This window comes from Meles meles, chromosome 12 (assembly GCF_922984935.1).
Source record: "Meles meles chromosome 12, mMelMel3.1 paternal haplotype, whole genome shotgun sequence".
Classification (NCBI taxonomy): domain Eukaryota; kingdom Metazoa; phylum Chordata; class Mammalia; order Carnivora; family Mustelidae; genus Meles; species Meles meles.
Genome location: NC_060077.1, coordinates 76,399,210 through 76,424,425, shown reverse-complemented (window position 1 = coordinate 76,424,425; position 25,216 = coordinate 76,399,210). Strand labels below are relative to the sequence as shown.

The 25,216-nt window shown below is 40.8% G+C and overlaps 1 protein-coding gene across 19 annotated transcripts in view; it reads left to right on the top strand.

Annotated features, from left to right (window-relative positions):
- The window catches only part of TCF4 (transcription factor 4), a 349,439-nt gene that overhangs the window by 167,007 nt on the left and 157,216 nt on the right, over positions 1 to 25,216 (top strand). For 12 of the 19 annotated variants that reach the window (XM_046024546.1, XM_046024539.1, XM_046024540.1 and 9 more), the window contains one exon: positions 8,869 to 8,933. In XM_046024546.1, the coding sequence (XP_045880502.1) occupies positions 8,869 to 8,933 (65 nt within the window). Of the gene's footprint in view, positions 1 to 8,743; positions 8,763 to 8,868; positions 8,934 to 10,358; positions 10,378 to 10,609; positions 10,840 to 11,399; positions 11,416 to 25,216 lie in introns of those variants that run through there. The other 7 variants (XM_046024552.1, XM_046024550.1, XM_046024560.1 and 4 more) reach the window with 6 other exon arrangements.

The following is a 25,216-nucleotide window of genomic DNA, read 5'->3' as shown; positions in this document are numbered from 1 at the left end:
GAGGAGTGACCTTTCACCCCTCAGACTCTCATGTCTTAGAATTCTGTCATTAATGAGAGGGATGAAAATACTTGGTAATGGGAGACTCATTTCTTTGAAACAACCAGTCTTCAGTAGTGGAGATGAACAAATTCAAAGGCCAAGTATGCTACCAGAAAAAGGTTTCTGAACTACAACTGTCAGAAAGGGCCTCGGAAATCAATAATTTTTTTATTTTTAAAAATCCAGTTAAATGGATTGGATTGGGTAGTAACCTATTGTTTTGTTGTTGCTATCCACCAGGCCACCAGGTTTATTGGAGTTCCATCTAATGTAACCTTAGAGGCTGTCACTAAAATTGGTTACTGTTACCCCTGGCTTGTTGGACTAGCCAGTAGAATTTTTATTAAAAAAAAAAAAAAATTAGGGGCACCTGGGTGGCTCAGTCGGTTAAATGTCTGCCTTCGCCTTAGGTCATGATCCCAGGGTCCTGGGATCAAGCCCCACATCAGGCTTCCTGCTCAGCGGGGAGTCTGCTTCTCCCTTTACTGCTCCCTTTGCTTGTGGGCACTTGCTCTCTCTATCAAATAAATAAAATCTTTTAAATAAAATAAAAATAGACTAGACTAGAATTAGAAGACCAGATCCTACTCTACTGAATGCAAATACTCTGGAGTAAGGAAAGCCAGATTCTCTTGTAAGAAAGAACCCTTTCCCTAATGGGTCTCATGACCAGCAAGGTTTCTTAGCCGTAGAACAGAATTTGGGGGGATTGCTTTTCTCCACGCCCATCCTGTGGGCGTTCCTTTCCTCCTACGACTAGTGAAAATATTTCTCTCTGCTTGCTTTGATGCCTTTAGCGTATATTGCAAGATTGACCTTTCTTTGTTTTTATATAAAAACTATTATGTTTCTTCAAATAACAAAAGTAAGCTTTCAAATATTTATGTTGTTTCCTCAGAGGGCACCCAAGTCCGTAATTGCCGTGGTCCTCTTAGAGCCAGTCATCACACACAAACTGTGATAACAATGTAAAACAGGGTCGGCAGAACTATTAAGATCTTATTCACATTAAGCCAGTGGTAAGTTACTCATTAGAAGTAAGTTGAGTGATTTCGGGGTTGCCCTTAGTTCTTCAGGTCTCCAGGGGACCCTTGTACAAATTGCTGATTCAGAAAATCATTACTCTGGTGGCTGAAGTGGCACTTTAGTGGCCTTAAAGAGTTATTTGACACACCTCCCCAAACAGCTAACTTATCCCCGTGATTATGTTGATTAATTGCACACTCTGTGGAATTAGCGTTATTTTCAGTGAAAGATTTTCCTGCATTTGGAAAATAAAGCATAAAACTCGTGTGCTTTAATTTGATAATGTGTGCACTTCTCCTGAGCATGACACAGAGTGAGGGGACTGTTTTGGCTGTTGTCTGAGGCATGTCCCACAATCTAAGGCCGTCCTTGTTTATTTTGCGTTTAGAAAGTGCTTTCTGGTGTACCAGAGACGGTCACTCAAAATGCTTACCATTTCTAGCCTTTTTATCCAGTCCTTTTTGCCTTACAATCAGAATTAAAAGGATGTGAAGGGAGGGGTTGTGGTGCATACTGAGAAGAAGACAGGTGGGAGAGTCTTTGCTAACAGAGTAGATATGGACATTGCGTCTAGAACACTCCACAAAGAAGCGGCATGTCGTCTAAAGGGGCTTTTGTGCTGGAGTTGGAAGTTTATGTTCTAGCTTCATCTCTTGATACCTGTATAACCTCTTCTACTTAGGGAAGTTGCTTGTTCTTTCTTCATTTCAGTGACTTCATCTAAAAAAAATAGAGCTTAAAGTGCCCACCGAAGGAGTTCTTAGGGTGTGTTGTCTTAAATATGTAAGTTAAATTCCTTCACATACCATACAGTGCTTTACAAATGTGAGTGCCCTAAGGAAAATTCAATATAGATTCTGCACCATAGACAGACCCCCATAGGGAAGAGCTTTGGTGGTGCCTCAAGACAGTCATCATATCTGGAATCTTAGTCCACCCACTGTTTTGAAGGCAGCGCAGTGTCTAGACGAGATGAGGTGAATCAGTGACGAAATGCAGCCAAGACTCATAATTTTCCAGGATCAGAGCTATAGATCATTACTGAGTATTCTATTTTTATGGCTTAAGCACATCAGTGAAAGAGAAGACTGATGCTAGTCTTTTCTGGGGAGATGGCTAGCTCCCTACTTCCCATTATCCTTTGCTACAAATTATGCGCCTACTCACATCCCCCCACCCCTTGTCTTTCTGGTCTCAATTTAGGAAGAAGGGAAGGAAGAAATTTTTTTCTAGGCTGTGGAATGACTAGTTTATCGCTGGAATTGAGTTGTAATTCTTCTTTTAGCATAACATTTATTAAATTTGGATTTTTGAATGCCGATGGGTTGAAGATCGAGTTGTCCTGGTACAAAAAGATTCTGTAAGAGAGAACCAGTGCTCTTTGAATTGTGGAAATCGGAAGAAGAAGATCAACTTCTGACTTCTTGCAAATGCAGACTCTGGCTCTCACCGCCAAACAAGGATCTGGGGCAAAGTGTCCGAACAACAAAGGCATAGCTGCATGGAAACATCACCCATAGTGAACAGCGATTTTGGATCAACTTAGTTTAAATTAAACACAATTTTTAGGTTTACATTATTTATTTCATAGTAAATGACAAACACTTACTGACCTAATACATTCTTAGTGGTAAGGTTTTTTTTTGTTTGTTTGTTTGGTTTTTATTTGTGGGGGGGTTTGGTCATTGTTGTTATTGTTTTTAAGTAATAGTAGCTCCCAGAGTTCCTCATGACTTGTACTAAGAGACAAAAAGATATGAGGCAGTTAGGTGTATTCACATAAGTTTAAGAAAGATCGTGTTAAGCTAAATTAAATGTCTTCAGTGAAGGACTTGTCAGAGGCTTTAACATGTTAAAATGTAATGTACATTTCGGGGGGGTATAGATGGGGTGTAACATTTCCTAGGCCTTTTAAATTGGCCTTCCTTTTGTTCTGGGGAGTCTGGTGTGGGCTTACTATTTCAGAGAAGACCCTCATGAGCCGACGCTGCGTCGTCCTAGATTATAATGGCATTTTTTCCTTCCACTCTTCTCTGTGTATCTTAAGACGAAGTCATACTCTTCACACGGGGAATGTGGAGAGATTCAGGCTGCTGCCATGTTCGTGGATTAGTGGCTTCAAGTTAACACAGAGAAGGTTGCAGCTTATTGTACGATGTTACAGGTGTGGTATAAATCATTTGCACAACTCTAAAGTACCAAGAGACCTTTTAGGGATAAAACACCATGTAAATGTAAATTATCACCACCTATAAGACACTTTCATTAATTTCATATCAAATTCATGAGTGTTTTGAGCTCTGGGATTTGAGGCTTTTGTATTGGGCTTCTTGCTTATTTATAGTTGTTTTTGTTTTTTTTTTGTTTTTGTTTTTGTTTTTTAGTTTAAATACCAGCAGCACAGAGTAGTGCTAGGACCATAACCTTTGGAATCCAAGTACCAGGGTTTGAATCCTGGTTATGTCACTTACTGCCTGTGTAGCCTTGGGCAATTTTCTGTATCTCAGTTTGCTCATCTACAAAATGGGTGTTTATATTACCTGCCTCCTAGGGTTGTTGTGCAGATTGAATAAATCAGTCTACATAAGGCCTTTGCGTAGTGGGCAACGATACATGGCCAGGACTCAGCCATTCTTATATATTCTAAAATATAGGTTTTAACTATATTGGGCAAAGGAGGGAAAAGTGAGCATGGAAAAAATGAAAGGACTCTAAAAAGTAACCTCTTGTATATTTTCAGAACCGCCCAAAATTTCAGTCATTGTTTAATGAAATAGTCTTTTCAGTATGCAAAATCATCATCATCATCATGATCACAATACTAATTAATAGGGTAACGAGGGATAGGTTGGGGTTGGAGACAGGGACAGAGATTTATTCTGATCTGAACATGGTTATGATGAGTTCCCGAGTCTGATGCCAGGGAACAAAAGGCTCATTCTTCAGTTCCCAGAATGGGGATTAACAGTGAAGCAGCCTTGCTTGGTTTGTCCTGAAACATCAGATAATTTGTCATTAAGACTTTTCATGGGATGATATGTTCCCCTGGTACAGGTGCATCTTTTTCAGTGGTGGGTGAGATGCCTGCCATTTATATGTAATTTTTAAAAGTGACCTTTTAAGAATGAAAGGCTAGAGACCCAAACATGACCTTGTTATCACCCTACTGGTCAACCACCAATGTGGTCTTCTGTGTCACAGCTTATCTGCAGAAATCATAGTATCGATAAGTTGTTCTTGTCTGTTTCCACGTGGATTAGAACTGTTCAGGTGTAGTCATCGACCAGAACTGATACTTCTTGGATGTATCCCTGTGAATGAATGGCTTTATGAGATCATTTTTTCCTTCGAGTAATATTTTCATTCTTACCCAGTTCTCTGGGCATTCTCTTACAATAGGATACCATGGATATACTGAAGGAAAAAATTAGAAGGCAAATAGAAAATGACAGAAGAATATAAAAGTACTAAATTTGGAATTATAGAGACATTTGTCAACAATACTGCACCCAAACAAAAAAACATTTTTCCCCCTTAACCTTTCCAGGGCAGCAAGATAGAGGATTACTGAATAGATCAACAAGAATCTATAAAAAAAATTGGAAGCAGCTTATATTTTCTGCTCAGATTAGTTTTTCAAGGGCAACAGAAGAGGCAAGGAAATCCTTTATTGATTATCAATTACAGCCACTTTTAATAGTCACGTTTAAATATAGGTTTTAGCAGCTGGTGGGTTTAGTTTGGTCAAAACACGTGTTGACTTTCTGGATTGTTTGCTCACTGTAGATGCTGACTTGTTCTGGAGAAGGGGCTGCGTGTTGATCTCCTTTGTCTCCAGAAGGATTGATTGACGGATGTTGTGTCTGCTCATTTACAGCGTTTTTCTTGCTTAATTTAAAAAATTGTGACATAGTATTACATGTTCCTTGTATACATCATTTTTGCAGAAGAAAGTTGTTTAGCCAATATGTCGACTTAGTTTATATGAATTTGTCTCTATAGCTTTCATTCAGCCTTCAGTGTGCTCCATTAGGTCATATCATTCGCTTCATGCAAGGCAAATCATCACCAGCAGCAAAATTTAACATTTGGTCCTTTTAGGTATAAAAATGAATCAAATGCCTGACAAGATTGGTTTCTGGTATATATTTCAGAACCCCCCCACCCCCCACCCCTTTATGGGCATACAACAAATGTTACTAACGGGTACTTTTAGTTTCTAAAATATGGACAACAGTACTCCATGCAGTAAAAGACTTGAGCGATTAATGCTACCCTTATGCCTCTTTTGAGTAGTTTTAGCCATGGGGCTTGGCACTGCCACCATTGTCTTTGTGCCAAAAAATATCCGCAGCGGCTGTCGCATTCTAGTACTGGAGGGTCGTCTCGAAAATTCCGCAGTGAACGCGCCGGGTTTGTTCATCGCTGCTATCTCTTTTAAATATTGGGAAAATAGGGTCTTTCGCTCTTGCAAAGCTCTGTTGTGGTTGTAGGGATGGGGGGAGGTGGGTGTCGAAGAATGGAGAAGGGAGGAAAGAAGCTGTCCGCGCCAGCCAGTTGGTCTAAGTGACAAAAATCCACGCCTGACATAGAGTAAACGCAGACATTGAGGGGCTTTTGTGTTCATGAGCACAGATAGTCACTTAAGAATCCTCCTCAAACATGTTACCAGCGCTCTTGAACATTTTATTATCTGAAACAAATGTTGCAGTGAATTTTAAGCAGAAAATCAACATCAAAACCATAGCTAATTTTTAATGGGCAGTTTACACAAAGATACATACATACATACATATATATATATAACATATGTATGTGTGTATATATTTTAGAAACTGAGATGTCATTGTAAAATGGCTGCTGTTTGTCATTAGCAAATGATGGGAACAGATCTCATATGTTTGAGAAGGTGCTTGGGTTTATCCCCAGTCCCTGATTATTTTGCTCCCAAACAGGGGTTTGGGCTCTCAGGGCAGATTTATAGTTGAATTTGGAAACAAAAAGATGTAATAAAGTTAAAGGCTTACACTATCAGAATGAAATGTGTTCGTTCAGGATCTCTGGAGCGATCTATTTGATGATAAAAGTGGTTGCTACAGATGAAATCTTTACAAGGAGCATAATCCTAAAAAAAATAAATAAATAAATTTAAAAAAAAAAAAGTGCACCTCCCAGCCTCCTGCTGGCTGCGCTGCCTCTTTGGTACCTCGCAGACTTCGACAGAGTCCTGGACGGGTGCCCATTGATGTCATGGAAACACTCAAATTACTGAGAATGATTCATGTCTATGCTGGTCTCTTATCCTCCCCCACACAAACAGGAGTAGATTTTTAACCCTGACAACTTGTAATTTGCAGTGGGTTTATTTTTGTATCTGGATAAATATTTTTTAACAAGCAAAATTAAGATTAAGCAGTCTGTATCTGATATGATAGTAAAGACTGCCGGCTCTATGTAGCCAAGGACACTTTGGGGACGGTGGGCAGCGTGGATTCATGCTCTCTCCTCTCGCTTCCCTCCTACCCCCTTGCTCTTCTCATTCCACTCCCCCTCTCTTGATTTCTCTCCTTTCTCCCCCATTTATTTTCATTCATATTCTCTCTCTCTCTTTCTCTCTCCCTTACTATGTGCAGTGACCTTCCGGCTTTAAAATAATGGAAGGAATAGCCCCAACTTGTATATATGAATTGAGACAAATCCTAGTAGGAAAATTCATCTCTCCAGGTCTATGTGCTGGAGTCGGGTTGGGAAATAATGCCAGGTGGTGAGATACTATAGGGGATAGCTTCAGTAATTCCTTCTGGGGGCGGGGGGAGGATAACCCTTCTTCCTTCTTACTGTATTTTGTAATCCAATTTTTGGAAATTACCCTAACAGGACACTAGATGTTCAATTTCCTAGGAAGTCAGAATAAATTCTGCTTTATCCATCTATCTTTCTATGTATCTGTCTGCCTACCTCTCTACCTGCTTTTCTGGCAGTTTTAAACAAGTGAATGTGATGTCAAAGGGAACGATGTAGTTGTTGTTATTGAAGCTTTTTAGACACAAGAACTTAAGGAAGGACAGACATCACTTGATAGCTCATAATGGTCAAGCTTTTTCTGTTAGTAATATTTATAAAGGGAAGTGAAAGGGTATAAGTAGCCTACATTTGACTTAGAACAAAAAGTAAATATGTGTATATGACCATTTATGCTTCTGAAACGGGTAAATGTGTCTTCGCTTTAATGTAAAATCCTCATACAATGGAAGTTATTCTCTTAGACCTGTCAAGACTGACCGTCTACGAGATGGCATCCTGTTTCATTGGAATTGAAACTGATATGAGCATTGATTTTCTACTTTGCCCTGAACACTATCCCAGAAATGGGGGAGCTGGAGGGAGTGTTTTCCTAAACCCAGGATTCACTGAGGCCAGTAGAAAAGTTAATACCGAGAGAGAGGGGGTTAATTTTAAGATTCAAGATGGGCTTTCTTTGAAAATCCCCTTCCATTTTGTGTACATAGTGACTTCAGTACCAGTTACACTTTTGACAAGATAGAAGATTTATTAAAGATCCGTTCTTTGTGTGGTGTCAGGAAGGTAGACTCTACCAGCATTGTCATTGAACCAAAAGATAAAAAATGACTGCCGTTACTTTTAACATTTATTTTAACTGGCACGGAGGGAGGAAAACTTGGGGGTCATAAACTCTAGAAGGACTTCAATTCCATCTCTCAAAATACTAGTTCTGAATCTTCCCATTGGAAAGCATAGTAGAGTTGTGGGTAAAGTGCTATGTCCCCCTCAGCTCTAGTCTTGAAGAGAGAAGTATCCCTTCGTCGTGGGTGGGGTGGGTTGGGGTTTGTCTTCTGGGAACTTGGTCATGCCACTAGTCCTTTTTGATGTCCTAATATGGATTGATTTTCTAGGACAACTTTTCACATGTCACTAAAGTCTGCTGCTTAGATCTCTCGTAATGTGGCTTCATTGTCTCCCTTGCAGATTATTAAAGCTAAACATACTTCTAAAAAAAACAAATGGGCAGCCTTGATTTTATCCTTAGATGTGTCCAAATAGCACCTGAGGCTTCATACGTCTGTGTAGAGACATCTACAGATAAAAACTGAGTTGTTAGAATTGGCACAACACATGGGCAGTCCATTATTCCTTGTTCCACTGGGTCAATTGGTAGAATCTGAACTTGGGTTCAGAGGAGATGATTTTGCAAAAGCCCCCTTTCCCCAATGTAAATTCCATCATCATCGTCTTGATCATGATGGGGTGTACCCCTGGGAAAGGGAGTTTAAAAAAAGAAAGAGGGAGAGAGAGAGAGTCTCAGAATTTTGAGTAGTTTCTTTGCTATTTTCACCATCTGGAGAGCCTTGATTGATTAGCTTTGGCCTCACCATTAAGTGTCAATATAATCAATGGGAATTACTAGACTAGGGTCATTACATAGATAATTTGCCTGCTGTGTAAATAAAAATGAAATTGTTTAAATTTTGCGAGAGAAAGAAAGTGAAAATAAGGGCTGACAATTTGTTTGTTAGAGAAAGTGGAGGCCATTGGAATGACAGTTTTTGGAAGTGTGGAGCAGTTTGGCTAAGAATAGGAATGAAGGATATTTTTTTTCCAGTTTATCATAGCCAGAGAGAGGAAGTGTTATTCCCTCTCTTGCTTGCATACATTGCCAGTAGTGCCGACTTCACGTATGTAAACATCGGGGAAGAGAAGCGGATGTCTGTTACCTGGAGATTTTTTTTTTTTTTTAAGGAAAAACACAATTTACACTTTTTTTGTTGTTTCTCTTGGCAGGTAAAACAGAAAGGGGCTCATACTCATCTTATGGGAGAGAATCAACCTTACAAGGTTGCCATCAGGTAAGTGAGAATCTTGCTCGGGGAAGGGTGGAGAGAAGGAACCTGGTAAATCAGTTTGTTTTGTAAATTAGGTGATGCCTTCTCGAGCGTGGCACTAAGATGCCCGGACAGGCTGCCGACGCCTCTGTCTTTTAAAAAGTAATGAAATAGCACAGGGCTTGGAAGTAATAAACCTCTTGTTCTCGAGATCCCTGCCGTATCACAACTGCCTTCACTGGCTTGTTTTTCTTTTTGAATCCATCAGCCCGTACCAGTGGCACTGTTTGCAAACTAGCAATGTCGTTTAAAGTGATTCTATCAAAAGAGTTTATTTGCAATTAAGAACTTAAGAATTTCTTACACTAGAAATACTTCGTGCAGCCATGTGTCAGACCCTGGGTTTGGGTGGTTATTGCCCTAAATTATAGTTTTCATAGGGGCTGGATGATGTTGTGTGAAAACAGGGTTGTATTGAGGGATAAAAATGTCTGTGAAAATATGATTTGTTGTCCCTTTTTGTTTCTGAATTGTTTTTGGCTGGAAGTCAAGGCCAGCAGGCTAACAGCAAAGCCGTCTCAAGGGAAGCATGCGTGAGCTAGAAAAATAAGAGTACTTTAATTAAATAATAAAATGCCAGTGTAATACAAAGGTATAGCATGTGTGTGTTTGTATCTCTGTGCACTCTGCATTTGCATACTTTGCCCTCTCCAGAGAAAGCCCAGTTCTAAAAATACTACCCCTAGCTAAAAGTATAAGCTTTGTTTTAGGACAATTGAGTTTTGATAGATGCTTTCTTTTTAACTTCAGTGTCGGTATTAATCGTACGTTTAAAATCCTTTATTTTTCTTAGGATTTAGACTTTCTCTTTTTGTAAGTGCATTGCTTTCTTACTTGCGAGAACTCTTGCTAGAATTTAGTAATCCTGTCTCATATTCAAAGCTTTCTACTGTTTCATTCCTCACCCAAACCGAATGTACATTCTTCTTATGCTAGAAAGGGAAGGCTTGCTCTCGAACCTGCTCACCCTCCCATCTTCTTTAATGCTCTGGGGCGGGGTGGGGGGGAGAATCGGTTTTGAATTTTTGAAACAACCTGTTTAATATATCCTGGAAAATGTGAGCAGGCAGTTTTAGCAATTAAACAGAGGCTGCGAAGGATGTTACCTTTATGTATCAGTCAGATGTCACTAGAGGTGGAATTCTGGTGGAGGTTTATTTTATTTTATTTTTTTTATCCCCCCCCACCCCGGATATATTTGCATTTTTAAAATTGCCTCCTCTGACCCAGCCACCCCTTCCGTCCTATTCAGCATCTGAAAGCTTGGTTGCAATGAGGGGAAGCGGTGCTTGGGTAAGAGCTCCTGCCACACGGGCTGCACAGGACAGTTCCTAGCAGTTTGTTTGGAAAGAATTCCGCAGGAAAGAAATTCACAGCCATTCCAGCACAACGGAAACATCTTTGGAATGTGAGTGCAAATGTTCGGGGCAGATAGCTCAGGCGACAAGCCTCTCGGTGCCGAGTCTCTAGTGTAAAGCTCCCAATTCCTGCAGAAGGGCCGGTTCCTGTGTATCTGGTTTCTGAGGGTCAAGGCAGAGGTCATTAGAGTTTTGGGGAGAAGAAAGTTGACAACATCCTTCCTTTTTGCAGATGGTCATGGCAGAGGTCTCTGTTTTTGCCTCTTTTTCTGGTCAACGAGAGAATAGGCTTCCTCGCCCCTGTATCCTTTCTTACTAATAGGAATTGGCGTGATTCCTCACAGACACAAAGATTTCCTCTGCTGAGTAAGCGCGAGGCCCCTTAACTTGTTAAAGCATCATCCAGACCGCGTGAGTCTGTCTGTGTATGTGCGGGGACGCAGACCCTCCCTCGGTTTGTGGGAAATACTTCCCTCGGGTGAAACTGAAGTTGTTTTTTTGGCAAACACAAGGTGAGAAGTGGAAGGGGCAGAGGGGAGAGGGGAGGTGGACGGACTGGTGTGCGATGGCTGCATTTCTGGGCCTCGGGAGGCTCCTTCTGAGACATTCGTGTCCAGGAAAATTCTGCTTTCTATCGGAGTATGACTGCATATGCTTTTCTTAAAAAGTCTTCATAATGTAGCTGTGGAGTGTGGAGAATTTCTCTCTTTCTTATTTCTGCTTCATGGTCGTGAGTGTTGCAAGAACTATCTCTGTGCTTAGCCTGGTCTCCGCGGTATCCATAAACAGTGTGATCACTTCAGGATAAATAAAAGAGCAAAATTTCGGAAATTCCCTGACTGAGAAAATAGGGGCTGGAGAGGAAAAGTGCCCATATTATGAATTTCTGCTTTCCGTGAAATTTGAGAATAGAGCAGACCACAGTGTGTCTTCCAGTGCCTATCTGTCTTGTGCCGAATTGCTTTTTGAGTCTCCCTGTCTCCAACCCCAGCTATGCAAACCAAAAAGAAAGGCAAAGTCTCGGGTGTCTTGGGCTTCAAGTCTAAGTAGCAGATCACAGCTGAAATGATTCCCCACTGGGTGGCAAGGTGAGTGGTTCTCCTGGAGAGGAAGCTTTTGTTTCTCCTGTTTACTAACATTCTAGAGGTGCTGCGTGGAAATCCTTTAGATGATATGCCCCGAGGAGCTCCAAAAGCAGCTTTATCGTATTATAACGATGTATCCTGTGGACTTAGAGGGATGAGTCCTGTGACCTGTGAAGATGCTTATTCAGGTCCCAGTAGCCTTTTGTTTGGTGTAGAGAAATAGTGGTGGTAAGCAACAGGTAGCAAAATGCTGTCCTGGAGAAAGCAATTATTGTTCTGAAATGTATGTTATTTCAAAAATGCGTCCGGTTAAAAGATATATGTATTTTACATATATATATATATATCTATATATATATATCTATCTCCATTATGTTTCTCTTGAGGATTTAACAATAATAGTAACAGACATGTGGCTTTTTTAAAAAGCAGATATTTTAGCCAAAGTACAAAAGCTGGCAGGTTCTTTATTAAGTTGTTTTCATTATAAATAATAAAGGGATAATATGAATTCATTAATGCATTTCCACGTAAAATTATCAGAAATAAACATGGTAACTTTTTCAGACTTTTGAAACTGTATAGGAAATGAACCAATAGACAAAGCAAAGCGACCAAATGGACTTTTTTTTTTTTGTCACTAAATATGACAAAACTAATTTAAATCAAATTGGGGTACGGAAATCACACCCAGGCTTAACATGTTCTTGCCAAATTGCAACCTCATACTACTTTTGCTGGCAGAGAAAATAAAATTTATAATGGAAAGTCTGAGAGAAATGAAAATGAGCGGAAATAAAGTTTTTCGCAAGATCGTCCAACCTTAATATGATAACCAATAGCTAATACCTAATGGACATTACTGCAGATGACAAAAGAATAAAAAATGTTATTTGCTTTTGACCTCTTTTGCTGCTTTGAAGAGGACGTTTGGCGATTACAAACTTTTTTATCTTGCCGAGATCTTCTGTTTTTGAATGAGATGATGATGTCAACACAACTAATTGTTATTAAGGCAGAAGTTTTCCCCTTAAATGGAAGTTTAGGATTGATTATCAGGAATTGTTTGTCTTTTCTTTTTTGGGGGTATAGCCCAGGTCTAAAGTAGTGGTTTCATTATTAGTATCTCCTGGGCAAGGTGTGTGTGGGGTGTATGTGTATGGGGGGGGTACACTGTGTGGAAACCTGGGCCCTATCTGAGACCAATTAATTTAGAAACCTATGAGTTGGGCCTTAGCTTTTCTGACAATTCCCCAGGTGACTGTACTGTGCAGCTAGGTTTGATCATTTCCTAGAATGGTCTATAGGAATATGCTCTATTTTAGAGATGTGTCCAAAAGCTGGTATTGCCACTGACCTTGAACAAGCTTTTAGACTTCTTGCCTTAATTTGATTATTCAGGACATGGAAATATACTGCATTTGTACTTCATTGAAGAGGCAGTGAAAATTCGTGATTTACTGAAAATCAGGAAGATGCCTTGAAGTCTTTACACAAAATTCTGCAACTGAATGTCCCAGCCCATATCTTGTTTTTTCCTAGTGAAGTCCAAGGTTTTAACCTCATCCACATTCTTTCTGTTTCTCAGCAAGTAATCAAATAGGGCTATGCTGATAAAGTTATTTGATGCTGAGATCTTAAAACTGATGGGATTTAAGAATTAGGCTTACCCTCAGATACTTTCATTAAATTCCAGAAACTTTGAAACTGTATAGAAAATGCATCTTCTCTATAGGAAATTGGACTTGCTCATAAACCTCGTTGTTTTGGGTTCATTGAAATAAAACATTACAGTTGGTGCTGAAATGAATGGCACACTGAAGAATTCCTTTTTTTCTCTTAATTATTTTTATTTTTGAAACAAAAAGAATTACAAATGACTTCATTCTAAAACTTTGGGCTCCTTTAACTTTACCTTATCTGAAGTCAAAATGGAAAGGATAGAAGCAGAGAAGGCATGAAATCCTTTGTCCCTTCTTCAGAAAATGGCTACTTAGGTCTTATAGAAACAGAAATACGTCTTGTCTTTTTTTTTTTTTTTTTTAATTTGGCATTTACTTTGTTTATGGAGGACAGTGGGTCAGTCTGGCCCAGTGCATTCTAACCAGGACCTTCTCCCATTCACGTACGATGTCTGCGTCCCGCCTTAGCACTTTGAGTGCCCTTCGTCGTGCCTCTTGAATTTGCCATTACTTGTGTTCGTTGAATGTTGGTTTCCACCAGGATTCTGTAGACTCCTATGAGGCAGGGACCTTGTTGGCTTTATCTTGCTCTGCGTACTCCATGCCTAGCAGGGTGAACGTTGTGATACCCTAATGCCTGTTTCCCCCGCATCACATTTAGGGATCATTTTGAGAGAGGGAAGTAGGAAAGTGGTGATGGATGGGAACCATAGGTTTAGCACTGTTTTCATACCTACAAAAACGAGAAAATCACGTTCTCTCAAAGAAAGTCCTTTGGAAATCTGCCCTTCTATGGTGCTGTGTGGGCCCTGGAAGGACACAGAGGTGGAGAGTCACTCATCCCTCGCCCTCAGGGCGCTGACTGCCAGCCTGGAAGTGGTCTCACTGTTCGAGGCCTGAATGTTCCGAAAGGAAACAACGAGGGAGTCACATGTTCTGTGTTTCTACGGGGGCACATCATTGAAAGCAAAGGTCAGAATCAAGTCCCATCCTTTCTGAGTGTGCCAGGGAAGACAGTGGGACAGAGTATTTAAAATCGTGACAACTTCAGATCTCACAGGGCCCTTAGGGTGCTAAGTATCGGCCATCGCGATTCTGCCCTGACCAGTTTTTCGGGCAGCAGCTTGTTGGTTTGGGGGCATTGCTGTGGGTGAACCTATCACCCAACAGCCACCCCCGGTGCTCACCAAAGGGGACAACGGAACCATTCTTTCCTCAAATTGGTAAATCGGTGTTTATTGGCCCTCTAGTGATCTGTTAGGTACTAAGGAGAAAAACAAAGGGAAGCTCTTACATACTTTCCCTTCAAGGCCCCCACTAGTAGCTGTCTGGATATCAGCAGAGACAATCAAGCTCCCTTTATTTTTTTTTTTAATTTTATTTTTTTTATTATTTTATTTATTTGACAGACAGAGATCACAAGCAAGCAGAGAGGCAGGCAGAGAGAGAGGGAGCAGGCTTCCTGCTGAGCAGAGAGCCCGATGCGGGGCTCGATCCCAGGACCCTGGGATCATGACCTGAGCCGAAGGCAGAGGCTTTAACCCACTGAGCCACCCAGGTGCCCCAAGCTCCCTTTATTTAATTAAAATTTTTTTTAGAAATCTTGTGTAGAATATATTTTCCAATATTCAGAGAAGTTGAAAAAAAATAATAAAGTCAAGTGAACCCACCACTTAGATTAAACAGTTGTTAATATTTGTTATATTTGCTTCATGTGTGTAACTACATATACCCATTTTTCAGTGAACCATTTTTAAGTGTCAGACCTAATAAGATTTCACCCCTAGACTTTTCAGCATGTGTCTTTTAAAATTATAAACTCTTAGACACTGAAATGAAATACTGTTATCACCCCTACAGAAAATAACGATAGCTTCCTAATCTAATACCCTATTTGTATTCTGATTTCTTAAGTTGTCCCCCCATGAAAATGTCCTCAATAACTTTCCCCCCCTTGTCATTGCATTTATGCATGGTATTTGGTTTCTATTATCTCTTTATGATTTCTTTTAAACTAGAACAATTCCTATAATTTAAAAAAAATGATATTTACTTTAAAGAATAAAATCAGGCCAGTTGTCTTGAAAAATATTCTTGCATCTCGAATTGTCAATTATTTCTTTGTGGTGCTGTTTAATTTGTTAAATTAAGTTGAAAGGTTTCTTCATGTGGATGTTGCACATTTTTGGCCCGAGTGTTTCGTAGATGATGCTGTGTCCTTCATATGGGATGTAATGTCAAGTTACGTTGCTGTTGATGATGCTAACTTTAATCACTTGGTGAGAGTGGAGACCCCCACATCTTTCTATTGTAAAGAAACCTTTCCCTTTTGCCATCAGTAAACAATCTTTGTGTTGATACATTAGCTCTGGGCAAATATCCCAGTTCCTCAACAGTCTTTGACCTGATGGTCTTAGCATACACTGATGATGCTTCCTTTTACTAGCGGCTTTTGAACTAGTGATTTTTTTTTTTTTTAAACTCCATCAGTCCATCTCCATTTATAGCTGACATTCTTCTGTAAAAACTTCCTTTCATTGTTCATATTTTAGCGCTGGTAATTTAAGTACTTCATACATATACAAGTAAATGTTAGTAATGCTTGTAGTAGATATGGTACTGAAGGGTACTGGAAGCAAGCATTAAAGCATTCTTCAAATCTCATAAGGTGTATTGATAGGACAAAGGTTATAGCTCAGGCTAAAGGTCAGAAAAGCTTTAATTGCAGGAGGAAGGAGGTAATTATAGGTATGTTTCCTTGCAAATTAAACTCTAGCATTCTTTTGTTGAAATTTGGGACCTTATGACAATCTGCATCTCTAGTTGTTAGATTAATCTTGTCATAAACACTGGAGTTTCTCTAGGTTCTCTATTGCCCCCTCTGTACTCTGGGAGTTATTCTTAAAGACCTCCCAAGGCTGACCACCCGTGGCTGACCTCTGGAGTCTGGGAGGCAGCTGCGTTGCTCAGAGTTGCTCCACGGAGGCTCATTGAGATAGTGGGTCTGGCTCCTCCCCAGCCAGTCCTTCCACAATCCAGATGTGACTGATGAGTGGGTGTCAAAACGAATGGGTTTCTAAATGTCAGTCTGGGCTCTATCTAGAGGAAGCCTGGGAACTTAAAATTAGGCGCTGGTATAAACCTCTATGGTGATTATTATTGTCCTCATTGAATACTTGAGAAAACGAAGCCCAGAGAAGTAAAGCAAGCAGTCCTAAGGTCACAGCCCTGGTAAACTTCAGAGCCAGATTTTGAGCTCTCAAATGTCCCATTTTAAAGCCAGTGCTCTTCCCGTGTGGGTCCCTGCTACCCCAAGCCATGATGAGATTTCTAGGCTCAAAGATCCATATTACAGCCCATCTGGAAAACCACTTTTGGTAGATTCCAGGCCCACTGGAGAATCTGGGCCTGACATGGGGCCTGGAACGGTAGCTTCCCTCAGGTCTGTTCAGCGTGTGCTAGAACTCTGAATGCCAGGCGAGGGGAAGGGGGCCACATGGCTCCTGACTGTGTGACTTTTTTTTTTTCTTTCTGTTATTGTTTTTAAATAAACCACATGTGTCTATATGCATGATCCCTTCTGTAACATCCTCAGAATTAGCATGTGCAATTTCATTAAAACCAATAAAGATTCCCTGTGAAAAGGCTGGGGTAGAATATGCCAATTCACATTTTAGCAACAGCATGAACACTTTCTTAAAAAATGTATAGATTATATTTGGGCCTTGCTTTTTGTGCAATGCAGGCAGAAGATGGTTTGCTATTACAAGAATTTGGATTCTTCATGGATCAAATTATTTTTCCAAAAATGTAAGAACTAAATAGAGTGAAATTCTGAAACCAGACCTTTTGCAATCTCTTAAGTGTGACCCCATAATTTTTTGATTATGGCATTTAACTCGCTTGTGAAACATGTGAAATGACAATTACGTGTTAGAAGCATAGGCAAGTTTTAGACAATAGTTCAGGACAGTGAGTGTGTTAAAAAAATTGAAATTGCTCTGAGATGATTTATGAAACACCAAAAAATGTAAAGTCCTGGTATCTGAATGGAGATTTCACCAGGATCTTGAGATTAACTTCTCTTTTCTTATAAAAAGTATTCAGGGGTTTTTAATGACCTCTAGCAATTAGGAATTTAATTGATCTTTTTATTTTTGACATGGATTTCATGTTGAAATGTACCTGCCTCTGGTGTAGAAATCCAGATCGCCCAATAGTTTCTTTCCATAAGAAAGGCAGCATACTCCCAATGCAATGTCAGTGAAGACTTTTCCATATTAAATGGCAGAAATATTTATTCCTTTATCTATGACTGTGCTTGAAATCCTTTATCTATGACTGTGCTTGAAATGGTTTCATCATTAAGGAGATATCTTCTGAAACTCTTAAAACTGAGACCCCAAGTTAAAATAGTGGAACACTGCAAGATACCAACAAAACCCCATAATCTTTTTAGACATAAATACTTTAGAAAGGAATAGATACCAGGTCCGCTGCTGGGCCTGATAGGGTAACCTGCTTAGAATTGAGTCTCATCCTTTGAAAAAGTGTGTGTGTGTTCTGGATATTTGTGTGGATTTCTTTACATACACCGTCTCTCACAGATAAACTGAGCTTCCTAAAGCATGGACCTTTTATGTTCAGTGTGTTATTTACTATCTAACAGAAGTAGTTTCTTGGGAAAAGAAACCCCGCAAGGATACATAGTTGCATTTGCTTCAGCATTCCTAATGCCGAAATGTTTTTTTCATAGTATGGCACTTACTTTTGTTCGTAATAAAGGGAGAAGTCGAATTGTGGTGGGATAGTGTCTTCAGTCTGGCGCTCCCCCAGATTTGAATAGAATATACTGTCACTGTTTAATTCTTATGGTACTTAATGAAGTCTATATACCCCTCGATTTCATTACCATCTTCTTTCAAAAGGCATCTTCCAGTGAAGGCTTTCTATGACATCTTAAAAAAAATACTAGAGGGGCGCCTGGGTGGCTCAGGGGGTTAAAGCCTCTGCCTTTGGCTCAGGTCATGATCCCAGCCTGGGATCGAGCCCCGCATCGGGCTCTCTGCTCAGGAGGGAGCCTGCTTCCCCCTCTCTCTCTGCCTACCTTTCTGCCTACTTGTGATCTCTCCCTCTGTCAAATAAATAAAATCTTAAAAAAAAAAAACTAGATATATCTTATTTGTAGCCTCCCTCAAAGCCGCGTTTATGTGAAGTTGGAACGACAATTTAGTGATAAGAAAGTAATTAGGAAGACTATCACTGAGGTTTTCAAGAGTGACCATTCTCTAGAGCTGTAGATGTGGGGTCCCCTTGTGTCGCGGTTTGACCGAGCATGCACACGGAATAATCCGAGCTCATTTGTACAATGATAATGAACAGCAGGGCACTGAATCTTTGCAGTTTTATTGGTACTGTATACAGTAAGTTATTAAATTTCATCTCTGTAATACACCTGCAGTAAAATAACAGAACATTGCCACACTTAAGGAACATGTGTGTGTGGTACAATGCCCTCCCTCGTCATTTCAGCCTGCCCCCCCCACAACAGCTGCTTACAGATTTCAAAATCCATTGTATATATATTCCCTTGAGCCCACCTCTAATAATCGAGACACATCTGCCATTGCAGTATTATAGGCATATGTAGTTTTATTGAAAACTATACCTGTAAAAAAATTAAATAAGTCCTACCTCAATTAAATTGGCAAGCTACCTTTTGCAAAGATCATATTGCAGACCTCCTGAGACCCAGTGAGTTCATTTTATTCTTATATTACAAATCGCTAAATATGTTATTTTTATTTAGCCAAGAAGCTAGCTTTTCTCCTACTTTGGTAATATGTCACTTTCATCTCTTCTCACTTTGTTTTCATTTTCCCCCTCCTCTTCACCTAGAAGAAAGAAAAAAAAAAACATGCAGATTGCATGAAGGAAACACCGAGAGCCTCACTGAAGTAAAGGCAGGATAAATAAAGTCAAAAGGAACAGACCCAGCATGTAGCTTTATTTCTTAAGTGATTATTAAACAGACATAAAGGCTACAACATCAGGATCGAAATCTCAACTCATCTAGTACATTGATAAGAGATTTTTACAATTTTTTTTTTGGAGATCATTGTGATCACCATAATGGCAGAAAAGGAAATCATATGAAGAGGGAATGGGTTGGAGGTCATACAAAGCATATAGAGGTGATTAGATTAAGTTCCTTACCTTAACATTCACATTTTTTGGAAGAATGGGTCAGTAATAAATGTCTATAAAATAGACATTATTAATTTTTTATCCAGACAGGAATAAAACAGATATGTAAGGTGCCTCAATAATGACTCATAATGAATTCATCATGCCACACAAGTAGAGTGATTGAGCCAAGAAGAAAAGTTTGTAAACTTGCTTGCTATTATCAGCGAAAATTCCAAAGACAAGATGCCCACTATATGAATAGGAAGAAAACCATATACCCGTTTAGGAGAATGTGAAGGTTTCTCATTGCATAGTTTCTTAGAAAGAAAGAATGTTTTGTGCTGTTCAGACGGCAGTGTCTGAAAGGACTGAAGCAATGAGACATGGATGCTCAGACTTGGAAAATAGATCCTCTGATGACAGTTGGAGAGTGGATGGTTTCACAGGAAGGAGTCACAGATAAATAGTGGGTGATTGTTGCCATAGCAGAGGAAGAAAATCAAGCAGCCTTATTGATCCCCAGTCAGGATTAAAAATAGTTGCGTACTTAAATGATGAATTTTCTTTTTTGATAAGACTACTAATAAAAACGAGTGGTCATTTGGTTCCACTGGGGTTTGTCTGTGCTTGTGAGAATATTCTCAGTCTCTGATCAACAAGGGTATTTTCTGCCCCTTTCATGGTTCACAGAGATTCAAAGTCTAATGGGGATAAAATGCCAAGTCCTAGGGATGCCTGGCTGACTCAGTGAGTAGGGCATTCAGCCTCTTGTTCTCAGGTTGTGAGTTCGGGCCCCATGCTGGACATGGAGATTATTAAAAAAAAAAAAAAAAAATGCTGAGTCCTAGATCGGGTCTTTGCTCACAGGTAGGGTCCCAAACCCCAAGAGACTCAGAATTCAAGATCTTAGAAGGATTTTCAACTTGGTGAGTTTGTTTGTTTGTTTGTTTGTTTTTTAAATAGAAAAATGCATTGTAAGACTGATGAATCACAGACCTGTACCCCGGAAACAAATAATACATTCTATGTTAATAAAGAAAAAAGAAAAATACATTATAAATTCTAAACAAACTTTTTGAACAAAGCTCATGCACAGGTTGGGGAATACGACTTAAATCGGGCCGTGCTACTCCTTCGAGGCCCCGTCCACTGAACTGCCCTCTCCTGGGGGTGATTACTCTCTGTGGAAATAGCTCTTACCAGTGTTCCGAACTGGGCAATGTGCTTGTCACACTCAGCTCTGGGGCTCAGAACCGTCCTGTGGAGAGTGAGCGGTCCAACACAACATCAGCAGTGGGAAGAGACGCGCTGGGGACAGTGACACGTGCAAAGAGCAGTGTCAGCAGCTGCCTCTCCTCGGACATCGTCCCTCAAGGAGAGTCGTTCCGTGTCTTCTCCACTTAGCTGTCTCAACCAAAGAGAAAGCACTCTAGAATGGGGACCTATTCTTCTCAGACCTACTCACACTTAGTTACCAAGTAAGATTTGCTTGAGTTGGTTTCCAGAGTGCAAGTCCTGGGTGTGTCATTTTGTCCATGGAAAGAATATTTCAGTTTGGGGTTTTATATGTGGCGGAAGGGGTTATTCTTGGATTTATTTATTTCTAGGAGAACTCGTTCCCTATTCCCTTTCGCAGATAACACATACACCCTATAGTTCCTAGACTCCAGACCGCCTCTATTTCATACTTCGTTACAGAGCGGCTCATCATCCCATTGTATCCTAGGTAACCATACTATCCTCTTAAATTTCCTAAGGTGCTTCAAAAACTCAGATGTCAAGGTTGGAGGCTCCGGTGGAGCTCTAGTCAATAGGTCTCCCTTAGTTACCTGGTGCAAATAATTTTATCTGTGTTCTAGATATTTATAGATATGCTCTAGAAATAGAATGCAGACATACTAAATCAGCTCAGTAGAACCTCAGCCAGCAATCAGAACATTCTGGAACATTCCACAATAATACATTCCACCATACCTTCATTTGGGTGTTCAGTAAACATTTATTATGAAATAGCACCCAACACACACCCACCCCCGGCTTGACCCCCCAAAGGTCATGATATCATTACCTTGGTAGAGGGTTTGAACTAATGGTACAGTCATCTTATTGGTGCCTCTAAGACATAACTTCCCAAGTTCATATTCTTACATTTATTTACATATATTTTTCAAAGGACTAGGGTAAAGCATGATTGTATTTTTGTGCTTTTGACCTTGAATTTTATCAATTGAATTTCCCCTCAAGATTAGTCTTGCATCTGTGCTGGCTTGGTGACTGACCTCCGGGTGCCATCAGAGACTGCTCTGTGTCCCTCACCCCCAGAAACCTTCAGTTTTCAGATTTCATGGATTTTGCTTCCTGTACGAATAAATCTCTCTCTCTCCAGCCCTCTCCAGCACACGCCCAGTCATGGCTGTTGCCGTGTCTACTGCTCTACTTCCCTCCATCTCCACCTTCTCCCTCACCTGGCAGCTCGAGTGGTTTTCTCCACAAAACCTTGATGCCGGTGTGCCCTTGCTTAGCCTCCCTTTGTGGCTTCCGGGTCCCATCCTTAGCATCATGTACAGACTCTTGATAGCCTGGCCCTCGTCTTGGCCTCCAGCCTTGTCCTTCACACTCACTCACATCTGTTCCAGCCATACGAGCTGTTCGTAGTTCTCTTAAGGGCTCTTTCATAATTCTCTCTGTCTTTACAAGAGCCGGGCCGTTGGCCTGGAATATCCCCCCTTCCATTAGTTTTATCTCATCCAGATTCAGGCTACGCACTGTTTGCTGCAGGGACCCTGGGTGCTCTCCCCGGGCCAGAGCGGGGCGCTCTCTTCTGTGCACAGGCAGCCACTTCTTTCTCCGGACAATTGTCACACCCTCCAGACCCCAGGGAGCAGGGCTGTCATCTCTGTCCCTGGTGCCTCACAGAGGACGCTCAGTGAGTGTTTGCTCAAGTGTCAGTGGATGGAGGAGTAAATGAACAAATGAACCGACAACAATATCACATTATATAACCTGAGAGCAGATAACTTGCGTTTAAGCGCTCCCATGCAAATTTCTTGTCTTAAATTAATCATGCCAGTGATCCCAGTGAGGTAGGGACTATTTTTAATCCCCATTTTATTGATAACAAAACAGAAACACTCAGAGCAATTTTGTCACTATTAATAGCAACTGGCAGAGATGGGACTAGGGGACAAGGTCCTTTGGCTCCAGATTTATCATTTTCCCTATCGCTTCTTTATTTCTGGATAAAGCTGGTGACACTTTTTGTCAGAGCAAATAGCCCACAGAGTCTTCTCGTAGATGCTTCCTTCTCTCTTTTCACTGTTAACTTAGGTATCATCCAGCTTAGAGCACTGGGACCTCTCTCTCTGTCAGTGAGAAAGACTGCCTTTCTGAAGAGGGCGTGATGAACCTGGCAACCTCCATCTCCAGAACATTGTCTTTAGAGAGCCCCGAAAGAGAGTATTTTGAATGTTTCCCATAAGTAACTGCAAGTTGTACGGAATATGATGCATAATTCCTGAAGTATTAGTTACCGGTCAGTGGTGGTAACTCTACTTCATGGTGGAAGGACCCCGATCCACATAAGCATGGCGAGGCCTTGAAGCTGAGGGGTGAGGTGTGTGGTACCAAGTCTGTCTTACCGCCATGTTTCCTCCTTCATTCTCTGGGGGTGCATCTTGCTGGACAGAGGCTGTGAGGGAACAGGGAAGAAGTGGGCGAGCTGAGTAGGTCACGATTTGCTTCTTCACATCTCCTTCACATGATTCTTTCTCTTTTAACCTTGAGCTAGGACATGAAAAAAACTAAGGACGATAAGGAGTTTAACTTGTGTTTTTATATTATTGAAATCCTTAAGGATAGAATGTTAGAGTTAGAAAGGACTTAAATGCCACCTTGTACCTACTGCCGCTTTATGGCCGTGGGAAGCTAAAGCTCAGAGACGTGAAGAAACTTGTCAGTGTTACACAGCAGACCTCACTCTTACAGACACACCCAAAATGGTTAAAATTTCAATAGCGAGTAACACTGAAATTTTTCCTTGATGTCTTTGTAGCCTTTTTTTTTCCAAAGAACACAGGGCTACCCAAGTCCATGAAGTAACAGCCAGTAGCAGCTGCAAGTACATCCTGAAGAAATTTCTAGACGAGTATCCCTTTGTTCAACAACTACTAAATTGCACCATCACAGAGCCAGAGGGTGTAGTTTGCTTGTAAATACTGAGTTTTTGAAATGTCACTGTAACATTGGAAAAATGTTGTCTCAGAAGGTTGCCAAAGTGACAGAATCCCGACATTGTAAATACCAGCCAACACAAGTGCTCATAAATGACAGGAATAAAATATATTTGACTAAATCCATAATAATCACTGATAACACTGTTTACCCTCAATGACCAGGAGCTGTGAACTTGGATAAAAAGCACATGTGTGCAGATATCATTAATGTGTCTGAGCCTCTAGCCATTCCAGGGTATTTTGATGGAAAAGCTCCCTAAATATGTAAAAGCTTTACAATAACTAGGAAGTAAGTGCACAAGATAGGGTGTCTAGGCAGCCCTAATGGAACTGGAGAGAGTCTTGACTATCTTCAGCACCGCAGAGGACTGATAAGGCCCCATTGTTCTGGTCAGAACCAAACTGTGAGCCAGGCGAACAGGATTGTCAATACTCTATTTTCCATAGATGTGATTTCTAGAAGGTCCCTTTGCCGCGAGCAAGAGCTCACACACAGGCCATGTTCTCAAGAGAAAGAAAAAGTGGAATGAACGTAGAGATAAAAGAAACTCCGAGCAGCAAAGGCAGGCTTTCCATGAGAACCTGCACTATTCTTTCACTTGAGAGAGATGGCAAGGTGGTCAGACCTCCCACCAGTCTTAATATTTCTATAGGTCAGGCTTTTTTCAGTAGTAACTCCGTCCTCTGTAGAAATGATAGCCTCCTTCCCTCTTCTGTTCTAACATAAAAATGGGTATTAGGGGCTCTAGGCGGGTACGTACAAGGTGGCAAGCCAGCGTCCCTTTAGCCTCTGTGATGTGGCTCTTCTCCGTGTTCCACGTATCCGCATCTCCCCAGTGCCTCAGGAATGCTCCAGGACGGTGCAGACTGCATGGCAGACGGCTGGCCCCTCCCTGTGTTTCAACTGGTCAAAGAAATAGGAGGACTGGCATGTCCGTCTCAGGAGCTGCTCTGAAGCTGGGACGATCTGGGGTGGCCTGGAATGACCTTGGTTTTGTGTATGCAAAATACTTGGTCTTTTGCCTGGACAGACTCCTGTATTGTTTTTTTTTTGTTTTTTGTTTTTTTTTTTTACAGTAAGCATTGCTTTCATAACTAAAAATAAAAGACCGCATTCAATATTAGAAATAATGCGGATGAGATTTGGGGAAAAGCTACAAAATAACACACTGCAAATTGATGTTCGACCAAGAAATTATGGCAATTGTGCTTCTTGGATTTTTAATTTTAGGAAAAGAAGCATTCAGTCAGAAATGCCCATTTTAGCATTTAGCTAGAACGGTGGCAAAGAGTTTGAAATGATTGGAGTGGCAAGACTATGTGATGTTGGTATATTCTGGTGTCCATGAGGAGGGTCTATGTGGATAAGACAGCTTTAAGAGAGTGTGTGTGGAGTAGGGAGCAGGAGTATCCCAAGGAACTCAGTGCTTGGCCGGGCATCCTGGTGACATTAAAGCCAGCCAATGGGGATTCTCTGGAAGGGGACCCAGTTTCTTGAGATGCCCACAGCTGGCAGGAGGTGGGGCCTGCTGTTCTGGTTTGACTCAAGAGGTGTAGGTGTTGGTGTTGGAGTCGGGGTGGTGACTGGTCTCAGGCTCTGTGTGGTGAGGCTCCTTCTTGTAGGTCATGAGTGCAGAGATTGAACGGGTTCCTACATTTCTCACAAAGAAAGACAGCTTTGTGTTCCAGAGATGAGCTAGA